Raw genomic sequence first — 25,633 nt, 5'->3', positions numbered from 1 at the left:
CTGTCAACTGCTCGCTAAAATCTCAGCACACGTCTTGTGAGCGATTAAGAACCTGGTACAGAGCAAACTGGAACAGAGGCACGGACCAAATCAAAGTATGTACTGCAGGTCTCCTTGACCCTGATTTCAAAGCAAAATATTCCAAACCCTTTCAAAAGAAAAATAGAGGAGTAAACAAGATTATAGGTATAAAAAATAAAAAAAAGTGTTAGAGTGGTGTCTGCATGCCGATCTGACCTTCTTCTGTTGATTTCACAAATAATCAAGAGCAGTGAGTGATTTTCTGTTTTTGTTGTTTGATTCATATTAACAGCATATACAGCAGTAGGTCTAATGTACACATGCGATTTCTTTCACTGCCGTTTACATTCACAGACATAACAGACTGTGGTTGTGAACTTTGTGTGTTTTTGACATAACCTTGTGTGTATTAGACAGTTTAAGTGCAGTAAGACGTGACAGAGAAATGAGTTTATTACTCAAAGGGTGTTCAGTCTGACAGCCAGCTTTCTGTGCGCATTTCGGATGGGTGCGCTCAGAAAAATCATATTTCAGAAGTTTAAACTGTTATGGCTTTAAAAAGCATGCAAAAAATTAACTTTCATGATGACTAAGCACTGCATGACACATGAGTGTGACCGCGACAGAGATGATAATCAAAACCAAACAGATGTTTTGTTAGTATTTGAGGAATGAGCTGTACAGGCTCCGTCCTCTCTGGCGTTCACATTCTGGGGACACCTGAGACTTATATTAGATCTTGTAAAAAGGGGAATAATAGGTCAGCTTTAATTTCTCACAACATACATTGCACATCACCTCTTTTCCCAAAGAGTCTGAAAACGGTTCATTTGAAGATTCAGTCTCTTTAAACCCCTCCTTTCTGTGAAACCCACTCTCTGATTAGTCACATGGCCCAGTCTGTTGTGAAACGAAATGCTAACCCTATAGTAAGTACATGTTAATTATTCTTACTCAGTATTTAAATGTATAATTACACTGGTACAAGGACATCTTAAAATAAAGAGTAACCTTTATATTTTATTTTAGCTTTATTTCAATGAACAAAAATAATTAATAGTTCTGATTAACAACACCGCTTAGCTGAAGAAAGTAACAGCAGCTGGTCTCCACAAGCCTCATCTTGACCACTAGGCTATATATATGATAAACATGAGGCCTACTTTCTGTAAAAATCACAAGTCAATTGGGAAATAGCCTATATTTATATTGCTCTAAAAACAAGCTTTCCTGATCTTATCAGTATGAATCTTATCACAAACATTATTTAGGCTACACTATTGCACATTATTAACTGTAACTAATACTATCCTATAAATAAACCACCTATATATAACTGACTGGAACATTCCCTCAGTTTGTACCATATGTAAAAGTCACGTACAGGGCTTCCCCCGCTTTATCTGCGTCACGTCATAAGCCTGTTAGGTCTAAGCATCCTGGGAACCATAGCTTAGTGACATAACGTCACAACAGTGCATGGTATGCACAAAGCTCACGCCTGATGCCAGAGTAACACCAGCGCACCCGCTGGAACGAAAACACAGGTCTATTAGCACCCCGTTTTCCCTCAACACCCTCAAATCCAGTCGTGCGAATTTTAACTTAAGTCTCAACAATCCTGAGTCAAACTACAGGCCATTTGCACCTACGTGATGTAATGACATGGACAGGCATGGATTAGAGAGACATGTCACTGCTCTCCCCCTCCTCTCGCCGCTTTACACAAGCTATAGTGGTGTGATGTTGCACATTTACAGGGGAACAGCAAGCATTCTTTATAAGTGTTAAATTGACTAGACGTTTTTCTCTGGGCAGATAAAGTTACAGTGCATCGAAAGCATCACGCCAGCACCTTCAGGATAAATAAGTGGCATAAGAGTGTCTGTGCTAAAAGAACTTCTAGGACGTCACCACCCCCACTTCAGATCATCTAAACCCACTATGGTTCATCATCTGTCACTGTCCACAGAAAAGGTCCAGAGCTATACTGCTGAGAACACAGTTGACATTCAGCAGACATAGTGGGCACTTAGAAGTAGGGATGGGTATTGAGAACCAGTTCCAAATTTCCAAGAACTGGTGATTCGATAATAAACGTGCATTTTGATTCTGCTTATCGGTTCCTGCGTGCACATTTTAATGTGATTTTAAACCATTCAAGTGCAAGAAGACTCGCATGCAGTTTTCTGTGCTGTGCACACATCCAAAACGAGCACACAGAAAGTCGCCTCTCATACTGAACTGTGTTCTCTTCGTCTTTTTGCACTCTGACAAATACGTAAAAAATAAAATAAAAAATTCCCTCATAAATACAGTCGGTTATGTCATAAGTGAACGTAAACAGTTGACAATGAAAAAGCATGTCTAACAGTATATTGGATCCGTGCAGCTCTTAAAGTGACAGCAGCCTAATATTCCTGCTGCCGTCTCTATCAAACTCCCTGTTCTTGACTTTTGTAACTATATTTGTAATGTAGCCTATATTTCATTTATAAAGTGCAGTGTTATTTTACATTTGATTGCAGTTTCTGTACTTGAATACATGAAAATCTTAAAACTGTTCATTTCAGTCGTATCTTCATTCAATTGTATTTATTTGTGCAATTTCTAATTTGTTTATTTGTCATTAATAATGCTTGAAATTTATATTAGTTAGGCTAGTTGTTTTTGCTATGATATTTTTAAACCATAGGCAAAAGTTCCTCGTGTAAGTGTTCATTTCATGGTATTCAGCTACAATTAAATGTTTTGTAATAAGACTTAGGATAAATGTGAATGATATCCAAGTTGTTGTTTTTTTTTTACCTTATTGGAATCGAAATTAGGAATGGATAAGAAGAATCAGAATCCTAATCCCATATCCCAATTTTGCCATTACAATGTCATGTTATGGCTCATTCTGCATCAAATCCTTGGCTAATAATTTCTTTATCAAATCCTTTTATCCTTGAACTGTACAACATCTTGTCAGCTAAGATAAGATAATGAAGATATTTATTTATTTATTAATTGATAAGAGATTCATTAAGAGAGAACAGTCTGCTTTAAGCCCTTCCAAGGAAGGGTCAAGGCAGATAAGAGTCAAATCTAAGAGATGTGGAGTGAACCGGCAAATTCTCCTAATAACATAATCTATCTCTGGCCACACAAAGCTTACGATAGAGAGAGGCGTCATAGTCTTGGCAGGGTGTTATTCCCACTGACACATAATAGAAGACTGACATTTCTGAAGTTATATCACACTTTAAAAAAATGCAATTACAGAGGAGCAAAAGTAGTCCATGTTTGTATCCGTCTGTATCCTTCACATTATATTTGACAAAGCTTTTGAATAGGGAACAGAAATGGCATTTCTTTTATTTCGGAAAGTCAAATGGCAGGGCTTCCAATGACACATCGTCAATGAGGACACTTGGACAAAGCAACCTAATCATAACAGAAAAATCAAACATCAACTACTTAAATGCATGGCCTTGCTCCAGTATTCTTAAGTTCAACAAATGCCACAAAACTGACTTGCATACACTCACACAATACCTTTCTGAAAGTGAAAAGCAAAACTAGACATTTATATTTACATGCCGAACATTGACAGAGGAAGCACTGGTAAGAAAAATGTTAATGCAACAAAAAGAAAGCATATCATTATTACAAACAAACTGCAAAAAAAAAAAAAAAAATCATAGCTGCTCAACCTACAAACACAAGGTAAATCTGTAGGTTTCTCTAACAGTGTTTCTCAAATGATCATAGCAAAAATGGGACTACAGCACACTTCAGTAAAGAAATGTGGGTAACACTTCGTAATAACTCATAACAAACATCATTACATTAAGTATTTCTTAAATAATGTACAATCAAACAATAACATGAAAGCTGTACATCTACTACTTATCTAAAGCATTACGTAATGTTTGCGAATTAATAATTTTTAAAGTTATTATAAAAGTGTTTCATACACAGTAGTATGTTTGGGAACGGAATGTTTTGCCCCGGATAAAACGCATGCAGCGCCACGACACGCGCACTGCGGGTCTCTTTCAATCATTAGAAACAATCACTCACGCGCTCAAAATCAACCTGATCAGATCAAAAACCCAGTGAAGGCACTCGGTAGATCTGTCACCGATTATCCTCTGACAGCTGGGAGGTAAATGGACGTTAATTTACAGCTGTTACGGTGCTAGTAAAGGTCTGATAGGCCAGAATAATCGCCGCACAATGACACACAGCAGCGGATGAATGATACGAAATGAGCTTCATCACAGTTCACGTTACCTTTTTCATTCGCGGTGCCTCGGCCACGGTGCCGTCGCAGTTGACAAACGCCTCGCCGCCGTTCTGCTGCGGGTCCGGCCGCTTCATCGCGGACGCCTGCGGCATCTTCACGGGGTTCGGAGCGGCGGTCACCGGGCTCGGCTCCCCCGCCGCGGCCGCTGCTGCTGCTGCTGACGAAGTAGAGTTATTTTCACTCTTCTTCTCCTCTGCCTTGGGTGTCAGCGGAGATATGGCGGGGAGAGAGTCTTTACCGGCCACGTCTTTTAATTCGACCTCGGCCATTTTCGCTGCCACAGCCTGGACTGACATAGCTGCGAACCGCACGGTGCTTTTTTTCCCAATACAGAGAGAAGCGACACACGAACGGATACGCACGGTGGGATGACGCTCAGCGCAAAGCACCATGGGACATGCAGTTCACGTTACCATAGCGTCTACTACGCATCATGTTGCGCGTGGTAATAATAACTAATCTTTCCAGGAGACTTCGTAACAGACGTTTTTTTTCTTAACTACATTATATTATAATAAAATAACTATTTTATTATACTTTTAAGACTTATTAAACCCTTTTACTATATAAAATATTATATTTTACTATATTATTGTTTTATTTTTATTATACTACACTATAAGATTTTTACCAAATTCTCAAAATTAAGCTTTCAAACTCTGACAAACATTACTTTGCACTTACACAAACAGTACTGTAGCAGTATAGTGGTGCATCATATGGTAATACCATGGTACTAAATAATTACCATGTTCATGTACCATGATATTTACATGGTAATTCAAAGAATAGCATGGTTGTACATAGGCTACCCTGCTTTTATTCAGTTTGACCACTGTTGGAAGACTTCTTAAAACACTTATATTCTCTCACACTTTATGCATGAACATTATAAAGCAATTTCACATTGCCATTCTATGAAATTCCAGTTGTATAACTGGTGAAGCTGCAAAAACTATAAAAATAGCACATACTTGTGTTCCTATCATTTATAATCCTTAGAGCAGCACTACCATCCAGTGGCTAACCCTAGGAATAGAGTTCAAGGCTTGGAGTGAAAAATATAAGAACAATGTTGGGCTTTTATTAAATTGAAAACCAAAGACAAAAGTGGAAGCTCATTTCACTTCAAGTTTCACTTCAGACACAATACAAAATACAAACAACAAACACTTTTTGTTGATTATGTAATTTGGCACTAAAGATCAGGATCTTCTGCACTTTTGTCAAGGTAATAGTGAGGAGAAATAAGAAAAGCCCTTCACTGAGAGAATGTAAATAAACATTCTTACACCAAACTGTTTTTAAAAAGTAAATGTGGCTTATGCTTGTTCACGGTTGCATGCCATTACAAGTGTAACAGGTGTTCATTTGTACAGAAAAATGAAAAGGTGAAGAAAAACTACCAGTAATGGCTTTTTAAAAATCGTAACTCCTGCAATGTCCACCCACCCTGACTAGCCTGAAAAAATTTACATTCATGTATAACCACATTGTTTTTCCTCGTATGAACGAAATACAAAAAAATATTTATACAAAATCCAGTGGAACAAGGTCTTATTTTGACTCCGTTTCAAGCTATAAACATCTCAGTGTTGAAGTTTAAAACATTTTCGTCAGCTAAAATGACTTTCTGTGCTTAATCTGTATTTGCATTAAGGTTGCAAGTAATGTGAGAGTACAATGCATCTCAAAAACATTCATCACAAGAATGTAAAGGTAAAGAAAAGTCTTTATCGCATCTCAAGGCTTGTGCAGTGTTTTCCTCTTAGCAGCAAACAAGACCATCTCAATCCCCAAAGATCCAGAGTACATTCACTCCTGAAAGACCTAGATTCACTCTCCTGTTACAAAAAAAAAAAAAAAAAAAAGTGTAGAAAAGGTTTCATCCATTTCATACTTCAATGTAACAACATACTTTCAAAATTCAACAAGATCATCCAAAGTAAAAAACAGCCATTTTAGCAATAAAATTCCTTAAAGCCAAGCAGATCACAGATAAAATGATAGATCTAAACTCACCCCAGCATACCAGATTCCTTGGTTTTGATAATGTAGAGGAACATGAGGATGGTATGGAACAAGTTATTTCTGCCCTGTGAGAGTGGGGAAAAACAAGCATTAGTCACAAGAACAGAAGAGTAAATTCACTGTAATTATGGTTGGAGAGTATCTACTCACCTTGGGCAAGCTGTAGACGTGTCCCTGGTAGACGAGCTGATAATGAGGAGGGTTTGTGCTACTTTGATGGATGCAAAACAGGTTCTCATTGGACATGTCTGTAAGAAATTCACACAGAAAATGTCAGTAGATTTAAGAGGAACTATTATGCTTTTTTACAAAGTCTTGATTTTGTTTTTAGGGTCTACTAGAGTAGGTTTTCATGCTTAAACTTTCAAAAATCAACTTATTTTTCACATATTTTACATTGTTGCAGCTCCTCTCTTCCCAGTCTGTCAGCTCTGTTTAGCTCCTGTCTCTATGAAGCCCCTCCTTCTGAAAAGCGCAATGTGTTCTGATTGGTCGGCTAGACCAGCGTGTTGTGATTGTTCAAGCACTTTGAGCATGTTTGGGAAATGTCCCACCCCTTACCATAACCGCAACTTTCAATGCACTAACACACTCAACCAGGCCCCGCCCCTTTATTTTGCATATCCCTTGGGTGGAAATTATTTAAATGAGGAAAATTGTGAAGTGTTCGTTCCCGGAAGAAAACTCAAGACTACAAATTAAAGCGTTTCAGGGAGTTCAGAAACTGATATAGAGAATAACTCCCGCTGGAGTGACTTTGTGCTTTGTAACTTCGCAGACCTTTTTCCTGCTCAAACAGCAACATTACACACTAAAGAAAGTTGAACGTGAAAAAGCATACTAGAACCCCTTTAAACATGCTGTATAAAACACAACGCAACACATTGCATGATCATACCTGGTTTATCTGGTGTCTGTATAAAATGCTGGGACGTAAAGGTTTTTCCGTCAGGATACTTAGGATGCGGAGGGAGCCGTGAGTCCAGGTATGTACATATCACATGCATCAGGATCTGAGGAGAACAGAAGTGGAGTCATAGTGTTTGTCTAAGTCTAGAGTGACATTACAAATACTACTGGCCTCCTCTAAACTGTAATACAATAATGAAATGCAGCAAATGTTTGGAAGAACACACAGCAGAGTCTGTCGGAAGGTCTGTGTCCCATTTCCGGTTTTTCAGATCTCCTCCTCCGTTCCAGCGGAAAGAGCTCATGCAGCCACTGTGGGCTAGTTCTGCAAGACAAGAGCATTAATACAAATGAACACACAGGAGCATCAGCTCTGTTCATCATATAGGACTACGGTAAGTCGAAATAATACCAATTGATAATTTCAGTGAATTGTGTATTCTGCTCACCCTTGATTCTCTCCACAAGATACTCCTGGTTTGGCGTAACGTCCAGATACTGTACGATGGAATTGAGGGTGGGAATTGCAGAGGCTTTGACCACGGCAGCTTGTTTGAGACTGCTGATACTGGCCTCTTCATGAAACAAGGAAATCAGAAGTGAGACATAATGAGGTAAGCTCAAACTTTTACAATTAAATATCTTTGGAAGAAAAGATGATTACCTCCAATCTGTAGCTCAGGGCAGCCTATCCTCCTGAGCTGACCATTGACAGAGTCCATCTCTCTAACCAGATGAACTAGAATGGTGTCATTTATCCACTGGAATAACAAGTAGAAAGAGAAAAAGATTGATGATGGATAGATGAAAATTTTGGACAATTTAAGATGGATGGATAGATAATTTAGGATGGATGGATGGAAATTTTAGACAATTTAGGATGGATGATGGATGGATGGACAGACATTTTGTACAATTTAGGATGGATGGACAGATGCAAATTTTGGACAATTTAGAATGGATGCAAATTTTGGACAATTTAGGATGATGAATAGATAGATAGATAGATAGATAATTTAGGATGGATGATGGATGGAAATTTTGGACAATTTAGGATGGATGGAAATTTTGGGCAATTTATTATGGATGGAAATGTTGGACAATTTATGATGGACGGATTGATGGAAATGTTGGACATTTTTGGATGGATGGAAATGTTGGACAATTTAAGATGGACAGATGGATGGAAATATTGGACAGTTTTGGATTGATGGAAATTTTGGGCAATTTACGATGGACAGAAATTTTGGACAATTTAAGATGGACAGATAGATGGAAATTTTGGATGGAAGGAAATTTTGGACACACATTTGGATGGATGGACTCACATTTCTCAGTTTAGCAGTCCAGCTGTCAATACTATCCGTCACCACACGACTTGTTGTGATTCTTGCCCAGACCTGAAATAAATCTCCTTACTTTAAAACACTAACGAAATTGTTTTTAAATGAATACAAACAAAAGCATTAAACAAAGATGTTTTGAAATGTTGCTATTCCTTTCATCCTCACCTCTTCAGCAGCTTGTTTGGAGCCCAGCTCCGTGTCGTCTTTATGGGCAGATGGTGCCTGTGAACGGCAGGCCGGCTGGTATTGAAACTTCCTCAGGCTCTGTGCGTAATCCCCCACCGAACGACTGTAGTTCCAGAAAGACGGACTGTGTCTTGGAGATGTTGACTCTGGACTTCCTAAATAAGAAAATATTGCAATGCTGAAGTCTTAGCAAAGCCACAGTTTGATTCAACACTTTTATGTCCATCCAGAACTCTTACCCAATTGACTGCGGTGGCTTTTCTCCTCCTCCGTGTGCAAAAACTTCTCCAAAGTCTTCAGATCATCGATGTAGTCCTCCTTGCCTCCGGGTGAATTAAAGACAGATGGGGATGTGCGGTAACGAGCACGGAGGCTGCTGCCATCTGCCGGCCCGAGGTTGCTTGGGTATGGAGAAGAACTCGGACTATAGTTCAACACCTGCAGACATTAAAAAAGCAAAAAGGGAAACGCAGTGGGTGCGTGAACAGAATTAAATATTGAAAACACAATTTTAAAGAAGCGTTTCAGAATACTCAACCTTGCCAAATGTCATGGGGGGTGAAAAGGGTCCTCCTGCAGAAGAAGGGCTGCCCAGAGGTGGACTGAACCCTGAGACACAGCTGGGGGAAAACTTGGGGCTGGTGCTTGAGGGTCGTGCAGGACTAAAACTGAGTACGTTCTGTCCCTGCAGGGGCGATGACTGGACTGAGACAGGAGCTTCTTTTTTCTCTTGTTTCAGAGGTGGAGAGGCTTGAATCCCTATTAAAATCATTTTATTATACATTTTTATATTGTATTTCTTGCTTGAATGCTACTGTTAAATATACTTACAGTACTTAGGAAAACTTATAGCCCTGTTTTTGTCCTTTGTATCTTTGATTTACTGTATTCATCCTATTATTTGTAATTTCCACGTGCTCTCATAATCTGTAATTAAAATAACTTCCCTCCCTCTTGCAGCCCCATCTCTTCTCTTCTCTGATGATGTGTTTACTTGTGCAAGGGCGGGGCAACCTGTCACTCACATGAGATTAACCAACAGCAAACCACAACAATCTAACCATCCAATCAATTCCTCATAGACATAATCAAGTCCCGTCCTACATTTAGTTTTCTTTGAGAAGCCGTTTCACTCAGATATACATCACAATAGGAAAGAAAAGAGTATAATAACTTCCGTTTAATCAATTCATTATAAACATAAGCTAGATTTAACTGTCTATTGTGTTTGCATTGATATGAGAGATACGCATGTTTAACCTAAAAACACTTTTTTTTTTTTTTTTTACAGATGCCAAATAACCCACCTGAGCCACGGAGTCCAAGAAGTCGATGCTGCTCTGGACTGACGGCGATCATCGTTGGGGCCATAGTATACTTGAAATACTTCCAAAAGTCAAAAAGCGCATTGAGACTGAACAGGGAAGCCAGAGCAAGTTCTGTCCAAGAAAACCATAGTTAGATGAAAAGCAACATACGAGATGATGGTCCGTCGCATGAGGATGATCATATTTGGGTGTCTGTGGCATCTGAATGATTGAAAACTTTTGCACTCGATCATTGACACCCTTTGAGATCTTAATATATACCTACCGATATACCAGATGGGCCAGTATGTTATGTTGTAGTATCTGCTAAGAAGCTTTCCAGACCTAAAAGACAAAGTGACTTGGTTACCTGTGGTTCAGAAGACACTTACATCAGATTAGGGACTATAATTTTGAACATGTATGAACTCACATCTCAGTATAGATCATCCCAGCCAGAGACATATTCAGCACGGCCCATGCCAGGACAACCTGCCGTGCCTGTTCCTCCCTCCTCAGCTTTATGGTCTTGTCGATGAGGGAGGTCATGCCTTCCTTTGATGGGGTCATACCTGCACTAGATCCTCCACTACACCATAAGCTCTTGTAATAAAACAGAAAATATAAACAGACTCTTATACCCAAAAGCACATAATGGATATCAAGGCATCTGAACAACTCCAATAATATTGCACTGCTTTGTGTCTAAAGAAAAATAAAACTATACAATTGTGAATGTGACACCTTATTAGTATCATAATCCATGTTAACGTGCTGTTATGTTCAGTCACACTATGAGTATGAGGCTTTCAGGCAATGTGCGCTTGTAAAATACTTCCCTAGCAAACTCTACACTGGAGAACTCAGGCGACAATAAACAAAACACGAAAGAATAAATAGGTTTCGGAAATAAACTGCATCTAAACTCTACACAAATTTGTTTAAAATGTGTTTGATACATACTTCCTCTGCATCAGTCCTGCATTAACGCGGTAAAGTAGAGAGTGAACACAGCAGCAAATAAATGACATTTGAATTACGTTTCAAAATAAAAGTCTCTTAATGTACCTCAACTGAGAAAATGAACTTCAGGCTGTTGCAGCTATTTTTTGTATAACGGTTTGTAACTTGCAGGGTTTTAAATGGACAGTAGATAAACCAGATATGTATGCTCAGAATGCTTTGAATATATTATCTTTAATGCCTCAACCCGACATTTGTTACATGTGGATTTTCTTAAATTACGTGTTAATTGATATGATGATTGAAAAACATTTTTTTTATTTTTTATTTTTTATTTTTTATTAAGCGAATCTGCCTAATTTAAAGGGATAGTTCACCCAAAAATGAAAATTATGCCATTATTTAGTCACCCTCAAGTCATCCTACGTGTATATGACTATCTTCTTTCAGACGAACACAATCAGAGTTATATTAAAAAATATCCTGGCTCTTCCAAGCTTGATAATGGTAGTGAAGGGGGCGTGAGATTTTGAAGCCCAAAAAAGTGCATCCATCTATTATATAAGTAATCCATACGGCTCCAAGAGGTAAATAAAGGCCTTCTGAAGTGAAGCGATGGGTTTTTGTAAGAAAAATATCCATATTTAAAACTTTATAAACTATAATAACTAACTCTAGGCAGATGACCGTAAGCATCGATTTACGGCAAAAGAATAACTTCTAACTTGGTGAACTGTCCCTTTAAAGTCCCCATGAACCGGAAGTTGCAAACGACTTTTCTCCAGTGTTGTGATGTATTTCCAAGTGAAACGGAATATTGAATAGAGGGCAGGGTTTTATTTTAGCGCTCCTCCTCTCCATCTCTCGCTCATAGCAGACTAACGGTTGCAGGGGAGTGGTTTATGCATTTTCAACCCAAGCCGTCAAACTGACGTCATAAGAGATGGAACGCCATTCCAGACCGGAAGTAACTTTTCAGATTTTGATTAAAGATTACCACGACAAACTATTTTTTTCTGTGTATAAACTTGCACGGATTAATTGTTTAATGCAAGACTAGTAATATGCACTAACAAAGTAAATAGGGTCAATTTTGATGATGACTTTAATGCAACAAACTCCCTGCAAATCCTCTTTTGAGCACCAGAGGACAGCAAAACACTGTGTAAACCATTATTTCCATATGAAAAGGGGTATAACTTGCAGTTTTGCTTCATACCACTGCTGTGATAAAGATGGAGACCATTAGGCTTTACCTGCTGGAGTCAATGAGAGCTCCCATCTCTCATTTTATCATTTATGTGTTTTTCTTAGTGTAAAAAGCATTTTTAATAATCTAAAGAACTCTTTTCCATTCTAAAGAACCTTTTGTGCAAGTGTTCTATGGATGATAAAGGTTCTTCATTGGAACCATAGATGCCAATAAAGAACCTTTATTATTAAGATCGTAGGACTGATCAATTAATCCAATATTCATGTTTTGAACTGTGAAAGCAATGATTTTTTGGAGTTTGTTCAGGTCGGTGCAGGTAAGTGAATCTATTCTCAGAGTTGGAGCTGGCACTGGATCTCATCTGCAGTCTGTTATAGCACAGTTAGGAGTGTGTGTGTGTGTGTGTGTGTGTGTGTGAGTGTGCAATGACATCATATACGTCTGAGTTCTTGCCTCCGTAATTGGCCCGTTTCCTCAACGGCGTGGAACACACAAGTGGAGCCAGACACATGCTCACAGGGATTTTCCAGAAAGACGAGGGGCCCAGTTTTAGGGACGCTGAGGAGCTAGGGCTGAAAACGACTGTAAATGTCACAAATGAATGAAGGGCCTCAACCCAAAATGCAATCTGATCCAGAGCGCCCCTGGGCAGAGCCGTTTGATCTGCTTCACATTCCACCTCCAAGAGCCAAGACAACAGCCGTTACAATATCTTGTGTTATGACATTATCAGAACTATCTTCACATGTATTTCGTTAAGAGCTGCTCGGGTTTTGTTTGCTTTTGTGCGTGTTTTGAAGATCTGGCTGGCGCTTCATGATCACCCAATTGATCGGCAGCCAGATGCTAATTTCACAAACAGAAGCCGATGCTTTTAAAATGGGCTTTTTTGAGTTGACATATACACCCTTAAGATATTTGGCATGAAAATATGGAGCCTTTCATCTTTTTTCAGACTAATGATTTGCATGATGGATCACCGAGATCTAATCTATGTTTCAATGATCATTTGTCTTTATAGAGCTGTCACCAGTGTTATTTTAGTTTTTATTAATATTTTAAATTACCTTTTTTTTAATTTTTATTTTTTAGATTTTTAGTGTTCATGTTAATTTTAGTTTAATTGTATTAGGTTTTTTTTAATATTGCTATTTAGGTTTAATGTATTTTTATTAGTTTTAGTTTTTATTTATTTCCAGTTAATAATTTTAATGCATTTATTGCAGTTTCAGTTCATGAAATTTAATTCTAGGTCACACTTTATTTCAATGGTCCACTTTAGACATTCTACTAACTATAAGTAAATTTGCAACTATATGTCAACTAATTCTCATTAGAGTATTAGTAAATTGTTAGTTTAGGGTTCGGGTTAGTAGAATAAGTTGATATGTAGTTGCAAAGTTACTTAAAGTTAGTAGAATGTCTAAAGTGGACCATCGAAAATAATGTGGTAATTTTCGTTTAGTTTAAGTTTTTAACTAATATTGTATTTTATTTTATTTCAGCTTCATTTAATTAACAGAAATGTTTTGCTTTTAGTTAACTATAATAACCATGTCTGTCTGTCACTGCATTATTGAAAGGCATCTGTGTGCTTTTTCCTCAAGATTAGTCTTGCATGCCAACACTGTGATGAATCCAGTCAACGGAGTTCTAACTATTGCTTCCACGACTTGCGCCAAAAGAGTCGTGCGTAACACAAGGCTGCTAATGTTTCATGTTGATTTGACTGCAGCACTGTACTGAATCAATGTGCGATCGCAGCACACCACATTGCCTCACTGTAGCAACATTTGCCAGTGTCTCTATCTGCATCTGTAGGTTTGCTTAGCAGATGGACACTGGATTGGCCAGTGATGTCATTCAGCTTACCATGGGAAAGAGCAGAATAAGCTTTGCAAATTTGCTCCTAAATACTAAACACGCTTGTTTTTTGCTGCTAACTTGCCCTTTAACCATATCCCAGAATTCCATGCAGGGCATCCTGGCTGTGAAACTGATGATGTGGTGAACATAATTCCATTGTGGAATATGCAGTCAAAATTAGATTCTAATCTAAATGAACATACCATTAACCCTTATCGTGCAAAAAGTTGTCTGACTGACAAATTCTGAATGAGACTGAATATGCTGACGAGTCTGAAATGCATGCATATTGTGTTGTTTATCCAAATATCTGTGGCAGGGTTGTCAGCTAAATGATGAACATGTGTTTATACATTAAACTTGTTCTTGACCTGATTCACACAGTTCTTTTTTTAAAATATCCTGAATCATCACCTCTCACACTTAATTGATATAATGAGGCATGTTGAACTTGCCAACCTATATGTGCCAGACCTGCCTGTTAATAAGTGTTGGGAGTTACACATTACAAATAATGTAATGTGCAATATGTAATCAGATTACTTTTTTGACATAAAGAGTAAAGTAACGCATTACTTTACAAATTTGCTCCGTGTGTGTGTGTGTGTGTGTGTTCACTACTCCTAATGTGTGTGCACTAACTTGAATGGGTTAAATGCAGAGGACAAATTCTGAGTATGGGTTACCGTACTTTGCCTTCACATGTCACTTTTTAACTAGAGAATGATTTGATTGCAAGCAGATTGAGTTAAGAACCTATCAGCCTGAGCCATCTAGAGTTTCATGACAGAACTTTGTAGTAGTTACTTTTTTAGGGAGTAACACAGTATTGTAACACATACCTTTTAATAGTATCTTTCCCCAACACTGCTGTTAATCCATTTAAAGGTGCAATGTGTAAATTTTAGCGGCATCTAGCAGTGAGGTTGCGAACTGCAACTAAGGGCACACACCCATCGCAACCCTCCGTTTCGGAGAAGCTAAGGTGGCCGTCTGGCTGACACAAGACGAAGATGTCATCTGAGACAACAGAGAGTAGCCAGTGTGAAGCAATTAGTTTTCTTCTTACTTCTAACAAAGAATGGTCTCTGCTTAATAATAAACCAGACAACTACTACTACTACTACTACTACTTTGTGAGTATTCAAGCTGCCTCTAAAAACACAAACGATTTAGAAGAAGAACAACATAGTGACTAAACGTGCTCTGTAGAGTGTTTGTCCATTTTGGGATGCTGTAGAAACATGTCGGCGCATAATGGTGACTTGACATGGAGGAGTGACCTGCGGTGTATGAGATAGAAATGGCTCATTCTAAGGTAATAAAAACACAACGGTTCATTATGTAAGATCTTTATGCTCCACTGAAAGCATAGTTATGTATATTAAATTGCATTTCTGTCAATAGATTCTTCTTTTACACATTGCACATTTAACCCTTAATGGTCCCTTAACTGGACTAACGTTTTAGTCCCTTGGGGTCAGATTGACCACAAACTTTTACAGAGCGATTGCATAAGGAAATATACATTTTTTATATGATAAACTATATATCATTTTTTAAATTTACTTTTCAACTATGCATTTATGCTGTGTTTTTGTGGATTTTTTGTAGTTTTTTTTACCTATTTACTGCACAATTACTTAAACATGCCATAAATTGGCTTATGAAAAATTGATTTTTAATGAAAAAATCACTTTAATGATGAACTTAATTAAATCTAAATTGTATTTGGACATTGTGTTACCTATGTGTTAGGGATAGAATACTACCATCTACAGGTTTGTGGAAAAACTTTAGGAATTATAGTTAAAGAAAGTGCAATGACCACATATATCCAATAGAGTTCAATAGGGACTCATTTAATTTTCACTTAATTTTTCTTGATGCTTCAACTTCTCACAACTTTATGATATATTTTGTAAACATGCTTGTTCCATGTTGCCTTTGTGCTCTAGTATTAGTCCTTCATTTATGTATGGTAATTTTGCAGATTTATGCCAGTTTTGATGATTTTATTTGATTTTAATTTCTATAAAAATGTTCTCTGTTGCAGTCACACACATGTGTGTGTGTGTTTGTGTGTTTGTTTGTTTGTGTGTGTGTGTATGAGATACAAAGTTCGTTCCATTTTGTGTTTATGGTCTAGGACCAGACCTTTATTGAAATGTAGAAATATTCAGATTTATGCCAGTTTTGTTGATTTTATTTGCCAATTTCTACAAAAATGCCCTCTGTTGCAGTCACACACGTGTGTGTGTGTGTGTGTGTGTGTGTTTGTGATTATGTGTATGTGTTTGTGTGTGTATGAGAATGTTCGTTCCACTTTGTGTTTATGGTCAAGGACCAGACCTTTATTTACATGTAAAAAATTTTCAGATTAATGCCAGTTTTGTTGATTTTATTTGCCAGTTTCTATAAAAATGCTCTCTGTTGCAGTCACACACATGTGTGTGTGTTTGTGTGTGTGTGTGTGTGTGTGTGTGTGTGTGTATGAGATAGAAAGTTCGTTCCACTTTGTGTTTATGGTCTAGGACCAGACCTTTATTTAAATGTAGAAATTTTCTGATTTATACTGGATTTTTTTTTTTTTTTTTTTTGACAAATGAAATGAAAAAAAAAATATATATATATTTTTAATTTTCCCATTCATTTTCAATTATTATTAGGAAAAGTCACAGGGTCTCATGCCCCTGAGATGAAGGGAACACTTTTTAAAAACGAAGGAACCCCCCCCCCAGAACTCTATTTTGTAATTTTATGGGGCTAGTTTAGCAATTGGGCTGGTTTTGTTACTCAGACCTGGCAACCCTGGTTTGGCATCAATTTAAGATGAAGCATTAATGTTTGAATGAGAAATCTGATAAAATGGTGTTAATGAATTACTGTTCAAATAAAGTGAACAGTAAATTATTATTTTTTGAGTGCATTGTGATTTTGAATTCCAAGCGATGAATGTAGATGTTGAGAATGCAATTATATATTTCCTGATATGGAACCGACGGGAGAATTTGATCCCAGGAGAGGACACCACAGTCCTGGGAAGAGTCGTCTCATGATCAGGGAAATCTCTCTTCTTTGCCATTCTTCCCTCTCTCTCTTATATACAGTATGATTAGGTCAGTGCAGGCCAGTTTTCACAGACATTCATGTAATAACAATGGAAGAACATTTCTGCTGCTCCTCACATTATCAGTCGCTGCTGGGAAGGGTCAAGAACCTCCTCTGACTTGACCCTGCGGACAAGGTCAAAAGAGATTTTCCAAGGGGCATCAGTTATTATTAGACTATCTGTGAAGATAAACTCAAGAGATATATGTGGGAATGGATTATTTGTGTCTTAGGAAACAGTCATTCTCATCAGCTTTCCATTTATGCTCATTTTCTTAAGCATTCAGAGAGTGATGCTGTAATATGAATATGTTGTGGAGGAATAACACATGCAGAATAACTCATTTTTGCTCTATGCCAAGAACACTGCAGTATTTTTCACTGAATCATGGGAAAATCAGATCTGCCCATGTTGGTATGGGAATTCTATTCTTGGAGTGTGGGATGGGCACTGTGGAACCCACATCAAACATAACATTATTTTTCTGTTTTTTGGGGTTTTTAAAGTGAGACTTTTGGATGTTTGTGCTGGTTATGGCACACACTCGGAGACCTTGTTCCATACAGGGTTATTATAGTTAAGTAAAAGGCAGGATTTCTTATTTTCATTTATATAAGAAAAAGCTTAAATAGTAGATCAGTATGTTGGCTTTGTCAAGCAACATACTGATCTACTATTTAAGCTTCTTCTTCTTCTGAGACTAATTTTAGTCAGTAACTCCTCCTAGAGCTTTAAAGCTACAACCACCAAACTCAGGTCAGACCTTCAGACTGGTCTGACTCGGGTTGCTATACCTTTTCTAACTGATCGGACTTAAGGTTTTCATTAAACAGATGATAAAAATACGAAAAATCCCCTTGACTTTCATTGAGGGGGTCAAAACTTTTGTACAGTAACTTATTTATTTATTTATTAATATTTATTAAGTATTTAAGTTTCTTCCACCAAGTATCTATCACTAGCAAAGTCTAGCAGCTAGCTTAGGACATGCTAGCAACATGCTAATTCATGCTAGCAATGCATTAAAACTTGCTAGCAGCATGTTAAATCATGTTAACAATGTGCTATCAACATGCTAATTCATGCTAGCAACATGTTAAAATATGCTAGCAGCATGCTATAGTGTTGTCAAAAGTACCGACCGCGATACTTAAGTCGGTACTGACATTGTAAAAATGTGAGGCTTTGAGCGCTGTTGAGCAGATTTGTAAACACCTCTGATTGGCCGTGCTAATCAGATATATCTGTGATTGGCTACAATGATCAATGCATGGGAACATTTGAAAGCACACATAAGTGTTTGAATTTGAAAGCGTTTTGAAAGCGGGAGCATTTGAAAGCAGGCGTCTATCAGTGGTCCGCTGATAGACGCCTGCTTTCCTCCCGTGTGTATCTGTGTAAGCTCTCGGTGAAGAATGTCATTGATGTCTATTTACAACATGTTTTTGAAGCTTGTAGCAAATCACAGACATATCTGATGAGCATGTGAACACAATTGCCAATCAGAGGTGTTTACGAATCCATTCAACAGTGCTCAGAGCTTCACATTTTTCAAATTTCAGTACCGACTTGATATCACAGTTGGTACTTTTGACAACACTAGCATGCTAATTCATGCTAGAAACATGCTAAATCATGCTAACAACATGCTAGCAACATGCTAAAACATACTAGCAATGTGCTAATTCATGCTAGCAATCTAGTAAAACATGCTACAAACATGCTAGCAAAATACAAAATAGACACATTCTAAAAACATGATAAAACTTGTTAGCAACATGATAAAACATGCCAAGAAGCTTATACAACTTTCAGAAAAGGCTTTGTCAAAAACAAACTTTACTTTTAAATTTATGTATATAAAAATAAAAACTAATTCAAAATATTAATAAAAAAAACTATAGTACCTCAATGAAACTAAAATAACACTATGCATACTAGTGCATACTTGTCCATTTTTTAATCTTTACCAGGGAAAAACATGAATCCTCCAGCCGTTTACATAATAAAGATCAATCCCCTGTGAAGAACACAGGCTGAGGATATGGTCATCAACTTTGCATCTTGATCTTGTTCTTGTAATGCCATTTCCTGCTGATAACGCTGGAATGTTTAAATAGAATGAGAGATTATGTAATCTTTGGCCAACTCAAATACAAAGATATGAATTGGAATGTGGGCAGGCAATAGAAATAAACAGGTAAAGGTAAGTGCGAGTGTTCTCAATCCATAAGAAAGCAAAATCTCTCAGTTTATCTATTATTTAATAAGAAAAAGACCCCAATAACCACATAGAATTTTGGAGAAACAACTGGCATGAAGGTAAGAAGTATGAGAAGACTTAAGAGAGTAGCTAAACTTATTGCATATTCAGTTGTAAATGCAAGCAATTGTAAGCTTACACAGTTTAATACAGGCTAAACGTGTTATTCTTAAGCATGGAAATGTAATCAGAGACCTTCCTCTTCTCAAAAGAAAGATCAAAGAAATGTCTTGTAATCTTGCTTTGGAAAAATGGACATATAATTAGAGGAAAAGAAGACGTAGGATATGGACCCACTTTATATAATTTGTTAACAAGTAGATAATGTTGTAATTGTTCTGTATTTTGTGTTGTTCCTAGTAAAACAAAAATGAATACAAATAATATTCTGAAAAGGTTCCAAAAGGGGTTTTCAGTTTCGCAGCAATGCAAAGAACCTTTTTTTTCTTAGTTTGATTTTCTTTAATGATCTACCTTTTTTTTCACTATTATAAAGAGTCTTTTGCGGAATGGAAAGATTCTATGAATGTTAAAGGTTCTTCATGGAACCACCAATGCCAATAAAGAACGCTTATTTTTAAGAGGGTATACAGCCAGTGTCAATATGAAGATGTTCAAAAGTAACACTGTCTTCTTCCTTATTTGGATGAAACAGAACATAAGTTTCGCTCTGCTATGCCTTCATGTAAAATGCTCTCTTGAATCAGGGAGTGGTGACAGGCCTCTTGGTTTGTGGCTGCCGTCAGCAAAGTCCAAGGATTCTCCAGTAGAATTCAATAAAGCAATAAGCCAATCAGGAGAATTAGAAGCTAAAGCTCTAGCTGGCTCACAGAGGGCCCTTTATGTGGAGGAAGGCTGGAGGACCTCCTCACCATCACACACAATGCTGCGCTGAGAAACATGTACCCTCTGTATCAACCTCTGCTGTTTCGCATTGACTAGCTTGATGTCTGTGACTAATCAGAGATCTGCTTTGATCCGAGCGCCGTTTAGAAAACAACTGGTGATTTTTGTCCTGGTGTTTGAATGTCAGTCTCTTCCTGGTCATTTCCTTTTGTCCTTCAGTCAAGTGCTGTTTATTGTGAGACTAAATTCCAAAGTGGTGTTTATAACCAATCAGCTTCCTCGCTACAATGGGACCACACCCACAAAGAAGTCTGTGACTAATCAAATCTTTCCAGCTGTACTGTATCCTTCATGTTCCAGACACGAGTGGGGCCTCTGCTTAGAAAGTGAACTTTACATGAGTGCAAAAAAAGAGACTTTAGTTTAGGTTGTTTTAAACAACCACGCACACACACAAGTGCTTTCTAATTCACATTGTAGTATTTCCTCATAACACGTGTGAGTTTCTACTGATCTTCCTCTGTTTGGAGCTGTGATTGAGGATGTGATCTCACTCTTTAGAAATCCAGCCTATGTGACTCTTTGCTCATGACTGAAGCCAGGCTTCCCTTTATACTGTATACTGGACACCCCACCCTGTTGCTCTCTCTCTCTCTCTCTCTCTTATCTCAAGCAGGAGAAACCAATAGAGGCGTGTAATGTCCATCCATACTCCAGATGGCCTACCGTCAATTGTTTTAATTGTTTACCTAAAATAAATGATTTCATTCATGTAAACCAGAGCTTAATATATTTTCTATCACATTTAGATCATACGTCCATAAAGTGTATTTATATTAGAGTCATATTTTTGTTTAAAAAAAAAAAAAATTATAGAATTATTTTAGAAACCATTAACTAAAAAATATGTTCTAAGAACGTTTTGCTAACATTTACATTAAATGTTATTTTTTAATGTTTTTAAACTGTTTTAAAAATGTTTTGACAAACGTTATGGGAACGTTCCATTTTATCATTCTACAAAATAATATGGGATTGCTACTTTTGAATTTTCTTTGAACATTCTGGAATGAGTAGTAACATTTAAAAAAAACAAAAAAAAAAACATGAGATGAACATCTAACTAAAACATTTCCAAAAAAACGAACAAAAAAAAAAACGAATGATAAATAACATTTTTGTGTTAATGTTTTGAGAACATTATTAAAGACTAGATATCTTTGAATGATCATTCTATTAACGTTAATGGAAGAATGTTTGTTCATATCTTAGAGAGAACCTTGCCAGAACATTAGCTAAAGTTCTGAGAACGTTCCCTGCATATAATATTGTCACAGACACGCCAGGCTCCACAGTCACCCAATCACATCGCACTCCCTCTCCCGAATACTAACAAGCCTCACCTGACGCCCATCCACACTCATCACCACTGCCACATAAAAGACACGCCAGTTCACTCAGTCACTGTCCGGTCTCGTTGACACTAACCTGTGTTTACTTACCTCTTGGACTCCCTTGCTACCGACTTACCTGTCTCCAGCGTCCTCCGTGATTCCCAGTGTCTCCTCGTCTCCTGTGCTTCTCCGGTGTGTCTTCGTTCCCACGTCTCCTGGTATCCACGCTCCCTAAAGAAACATCCAGACAAGTATCAGTGCCAGCTCATCTGCTCAGCGATCCATTCATCTGCATTCTCTTACCTGCATTCTGATCACGCTCTGCATTACCTTCAATAAACCTGTTAACCCGTATCTGTGTCTCCGTCCCCTTCTGTATGTAACAAATATGATATTCAGCATGATTATGTTGATTTTTGTCTCCAAACAAAAACCATGCAAAGCACAATCAACACTTCTCAGAGCAACACAGCAGTTGTGTTTAGATCCTCACTGAATCAGTTTGTTTGATTGAATCGGATTGAGTGAATAATTCAATGACACACTCATAAAAACAGTCACCTGTATAAACTGATTGAATCAGTGTGTTTGAACGAATCAGGTTAAGTGAATGATTCAATTACTCACTAATAAAGACAGTTGCCTGTTTTGATCCTGATTGAATCAGTGTGTTTGAACGAATTGGGTTAAGTGAATGATTCAATGACTCACACATAAAGACAGTCACCTATATCAAACCTGATTGAATCAGTGTTTTTAAAGGAATCGGGTTAAGTGAATAATTCAATGACTCACTCATTAAGACAGTTGTCTGTTTCGATTCTGATTGAATCAGTGTGTTTGCACAAATCAGTTGAGTGAATGATTCCTTGACTCACACATAAAGTCACTTGTTGCCACCTACTGGAAATAAGATGCACTTTGCTAAAAAGTTCAGTGTAAAGTAAAATAAAATAATTAAATAAAATAATAAAAATCACTTACTGTTGTCTGTATGCTTTCTTTGCACAGGATGTTTTTATTATTCTAGAAAAAAAGAAAGAAATGCATTTAATCCCACATGCTTTGCACAGCTACATGTCATGTCTTGTTTGAGATATTCTTGTAGGAAGCCTGGTCTACACATGAATGAAGGGTGAGTTTCAAGTAAAAGACTAATAGCTTAACCACATACAAAATCAATCAGTGTTGTGTAATGCATTACTTTACTTAATTACGGGATTAAGTAAGGGATTACTTTTAATTTTTCTGTAATTTAATAGCAGATACCTCTGATGTAATTGCATTTAATACTGTATAGACTGGAACAAGTCTATATAAAACAATTGTGGATTTAACATCTAAATGTAATGTCTAATGATAAAAATGTATGTTTTTAATGTAACCTTCTCCCTTTAAATACTTTGGTCAGTTCAAAAATAATTTATGCAATTTTATATTATTTATTTGAAAGAATTAAATTATATTGTATTGTTCAAGTGGTGGAGGTTGATGGGATTTAGAAAGTAATTAATGCAATACCTTTTAGAGAGGGTATTTAGTAATTACACTGTTGAAGATGTAATTAATAGCTAATTAATTACTTTTTTATAGTAACTTACCCAGCACTACAACCAGTATACTAGTAGCCTATTGAATTAGGTTAGTAATTGAATTGCTCTTCACTGATCTGTGTATTTCACTGGTTCTGGCTGCTGCTGCATTGTTTCTGTCTTAGATCTCTTCCTTTAAAGCATTAACACACAGCACATCAGTCCGAATTTGCCAACTGCTGATGCAATAAGACCATAATAAAGTAATATCTAGATTACATTTCACCTGTCTCAGACAAGAGACAAACAGTCTGTCTCTCTCTGTGGTCTACTGGCAGTAGGTATGCAGAACCGGTATGCAGTAGGAATCTTTGGATCAAGGTAATTTCATGCTTCTACACATTTTCCCAGGCAGCTGAGCATTCTTTTACCTTTGTGCCATTGGGGAGTGTGATGTGGGTTGACATATTGTCATAAGACACACACACACACACACACACACACACACACACACACACACACACACACACACACACACACACCTTTAACAGGGTCCAGTGCATTCATCTCAGGATAAAAGTTGGCCATTTAAATACACTCAATGAGGTTCAATGAGGTTCTATATAGAACTCTTGACTCATTTTTGAACCCTCATGCCAAAAAGGCTCTATATAAGGAAACATTGTCTTAAATGATGGCAAAATTCTTTGATGTTTAATGGTTTTTTTTTGTGATAAAGTATGTTTATGAGCTGTTAAATTCATACAATTTAAAGAAAATTAAAAACTAAAGAAAATTAATTAAAACTAAATCCATAAAATGATCCATGATGGGAACCCCTAAAAGGTTCTATATATGAAGCACCTGATAGAACTCTTTAAGGTTCTATATAGAACCTTTTCTTCTAAGAGTGATACAGTTTAATCAGTAGTTTTAACTGAATTCAACAAGTTGTTTTTTTCAGCATTGGATCTGAATTTGTTGAGATAGGTTTCTTGTGAGATCTGATCTCACACTGGTTATGGTTACATCTTTACAGCATTTCAAGAAGAAAAATGATAAATTACTAGTTCTAATGAGTCAGTATGATAATTAACATCCAGCATCCCTGTCTCTGCCTACGTCTTGTAGAATGCTACTGAATTAGCATCTCTAATAAATTCACAATAAGGATGTGGGACTGAATGAAATTCCATTTTGTGGTAAGACCCACAGCTTGGCCAAAACAATTTGTGACTCATTCAGTTACCATGTTAGTTCTTGACCGAGGCATGTTTCAATTATTTATCAACTGCATATTTGAGCCAGTACAGATGTATTTTAAGTGGTATTTTGTCTATATTTCTGTTATTGTACAATTTGCAGTTCGTGTACAACTAAGTCAGATGTTTTCAACTTCAAAGTTTCATCAACATGATTAAAAAAAGCCACACCAAATTTTAAGTTACACTCTTAAAAATAAAGGTTCTTTAGTGGCATTGATGGTTCCATAAAGAATTTTTAATGGAAACTTTCCATTGCACAAAAGGTACTTTATAGTGGAAAAAGGTTCTTCAGATTATTAACATATTCTTCCCACTAAGGAGAAAAAAAGGTAATTCATTTAAGAACTGTTCACTAAATGTTTTTTGGGGGGACCCAAAATGGTTCTTCACTCTTAAAAAAAAGAGAAATCGTCCATTCATTTTTCATGAATGGACGATTACAGACAACAGTTATCTCTGCATCTGTGCACCATTGTCTCTTTTCAGAGATACTGTAGGTTGTGCTCCATTTACAACACATATTTCATACTAACCGTACATAAACATAAACACAAAAGACACCTTATTAGCTTTTCATCAGAATAATGAGGGTGTTACTCAAGACACCATTTCAAAATTGACTTTCACCTTCATCACCTGTCACAGACTGTTATGATCAAATAATTAATGAATAATGTGTGTTGGTTTGTGGGTTGGAAGCTTATCATTTAATTGTGGTTTCATCTCTCAGGGCTGTAACACATGGTTAATTTGTCAGTTATTTCTCACGCACCAACATCTGCTGTACGGAGAAAGACAGACAGATGGGTGCGGGAAGGTTTTTCTTTTATTTGAATGACCGCACATTTCAGCTTGTTTTTATCATATAGCACAACCTAAAAGTTGCTCTTTTCTTGCTGTCTTATTGGCTATTCGTATTGCACTGTTATGTAACCAAACAAGCACAACCTGTCACTTCCCCTTTTGAAGGCTCTGTCTTTGTGTCATTTTTTGTGTCTATTGCTTTGTTCTTCACTACCACAAGCAGTAATCATGCAGATTATTGTAAGTCGTTTAGTGATAAATTGTCAATGTAGGCCCTATAT

General features: G+C 37.1%; 2 protein-coding genes across 3 annotated transcripts in view; both read right to left on the bottom strand.

The window, feature by feature from the left end:
- The window catches only part of ahcyl2b (adenosylhomocysteinase like 2b), a 39,843-nt gene extending 35,134 nt beyond the window's left edge, over positions 1-4,709 (bottom strand). Inside the window, exon 1 of the mRNA XM_051890098.1 lies at positions 4,303-4,709. Within this exon, the coding sequence (XP_051746058.1) occupies positions 4,303-4,707 (405 nt within the window). The 5' untranslated portion in view covers positions 4,708-4,709. The remainder of the gene's footprint in view (positions 1-4,302) is intronic.
- Positions 4,710-5,377: 668 nt separating this feature from the next.
- On the bottom strand, positions 5,378-11,180 carry tmem209 (transmembrane protein 209). Of its 2 annotated transcripts, none has more exons than XM_051890100.1 (15): positions 11,058-11,180; positions 10,528-10,697; positions 10,381-10,439; positions 10,095-10,226; positions 9,326-9,546; positions 9,027-9,225; positions 8,767-8,942; positions 8,584-8,655; positions 7,920-8,016; positions 7,705-7,830; positions 7,483-7,580; positions 7,245-7,359; positions 6,497-6,594; positions 6,338-6,411; positions 5,378-6,159 (listed from the first exon to the last, which is right to left on the bottom strand). In XM_051890100.1, exons 2-15 carry the CDS (start codon positions 10,662-10,664, stop codon positions 6,105-6,107), a joined length of 1,659 nt encoding a protein of 552 aa, XP_051746060.1. In that variant the 5' UTR covers positions 10,665-10,697; positions 11,058-11,180; the 3' UTR covers positions 5,378-6,104. The 2 variants fall into 2 exon arrangements, with proteins under 2 accessions (XP_051746060.1, XP_051746059.1); XM_051890099.1 differs by lacking the exon at positions 11,058-11,180 and adding an exon at positions 10,839-11,019.
- Between the last annotated feature and the right edge of the window lie 14,453 nt (positions 11,181-25,633).

The sequence above is a fragment of the Ctenopharyngodon idella genome, chromosome 4, assembly GCF_019924925.1.
Source record: "Ctenopharyngodon idella isolate HZGC_01 chromosome 4, HZGC01, whole genome shotgun sequence".
NCBI classification, from domain to species: Eukaryota; Metazoa; Chordata; class Actinopteri; order Cypriniformes; family Xenocyprididae; genus Ctenopharyngodon; species Ctenopharyngodon idella.
The sequence above is the reverse complement of the archived record's forward strand: the minus strand, read 5'-3'. Positions and strand labels throughout refer to the sequence as shown.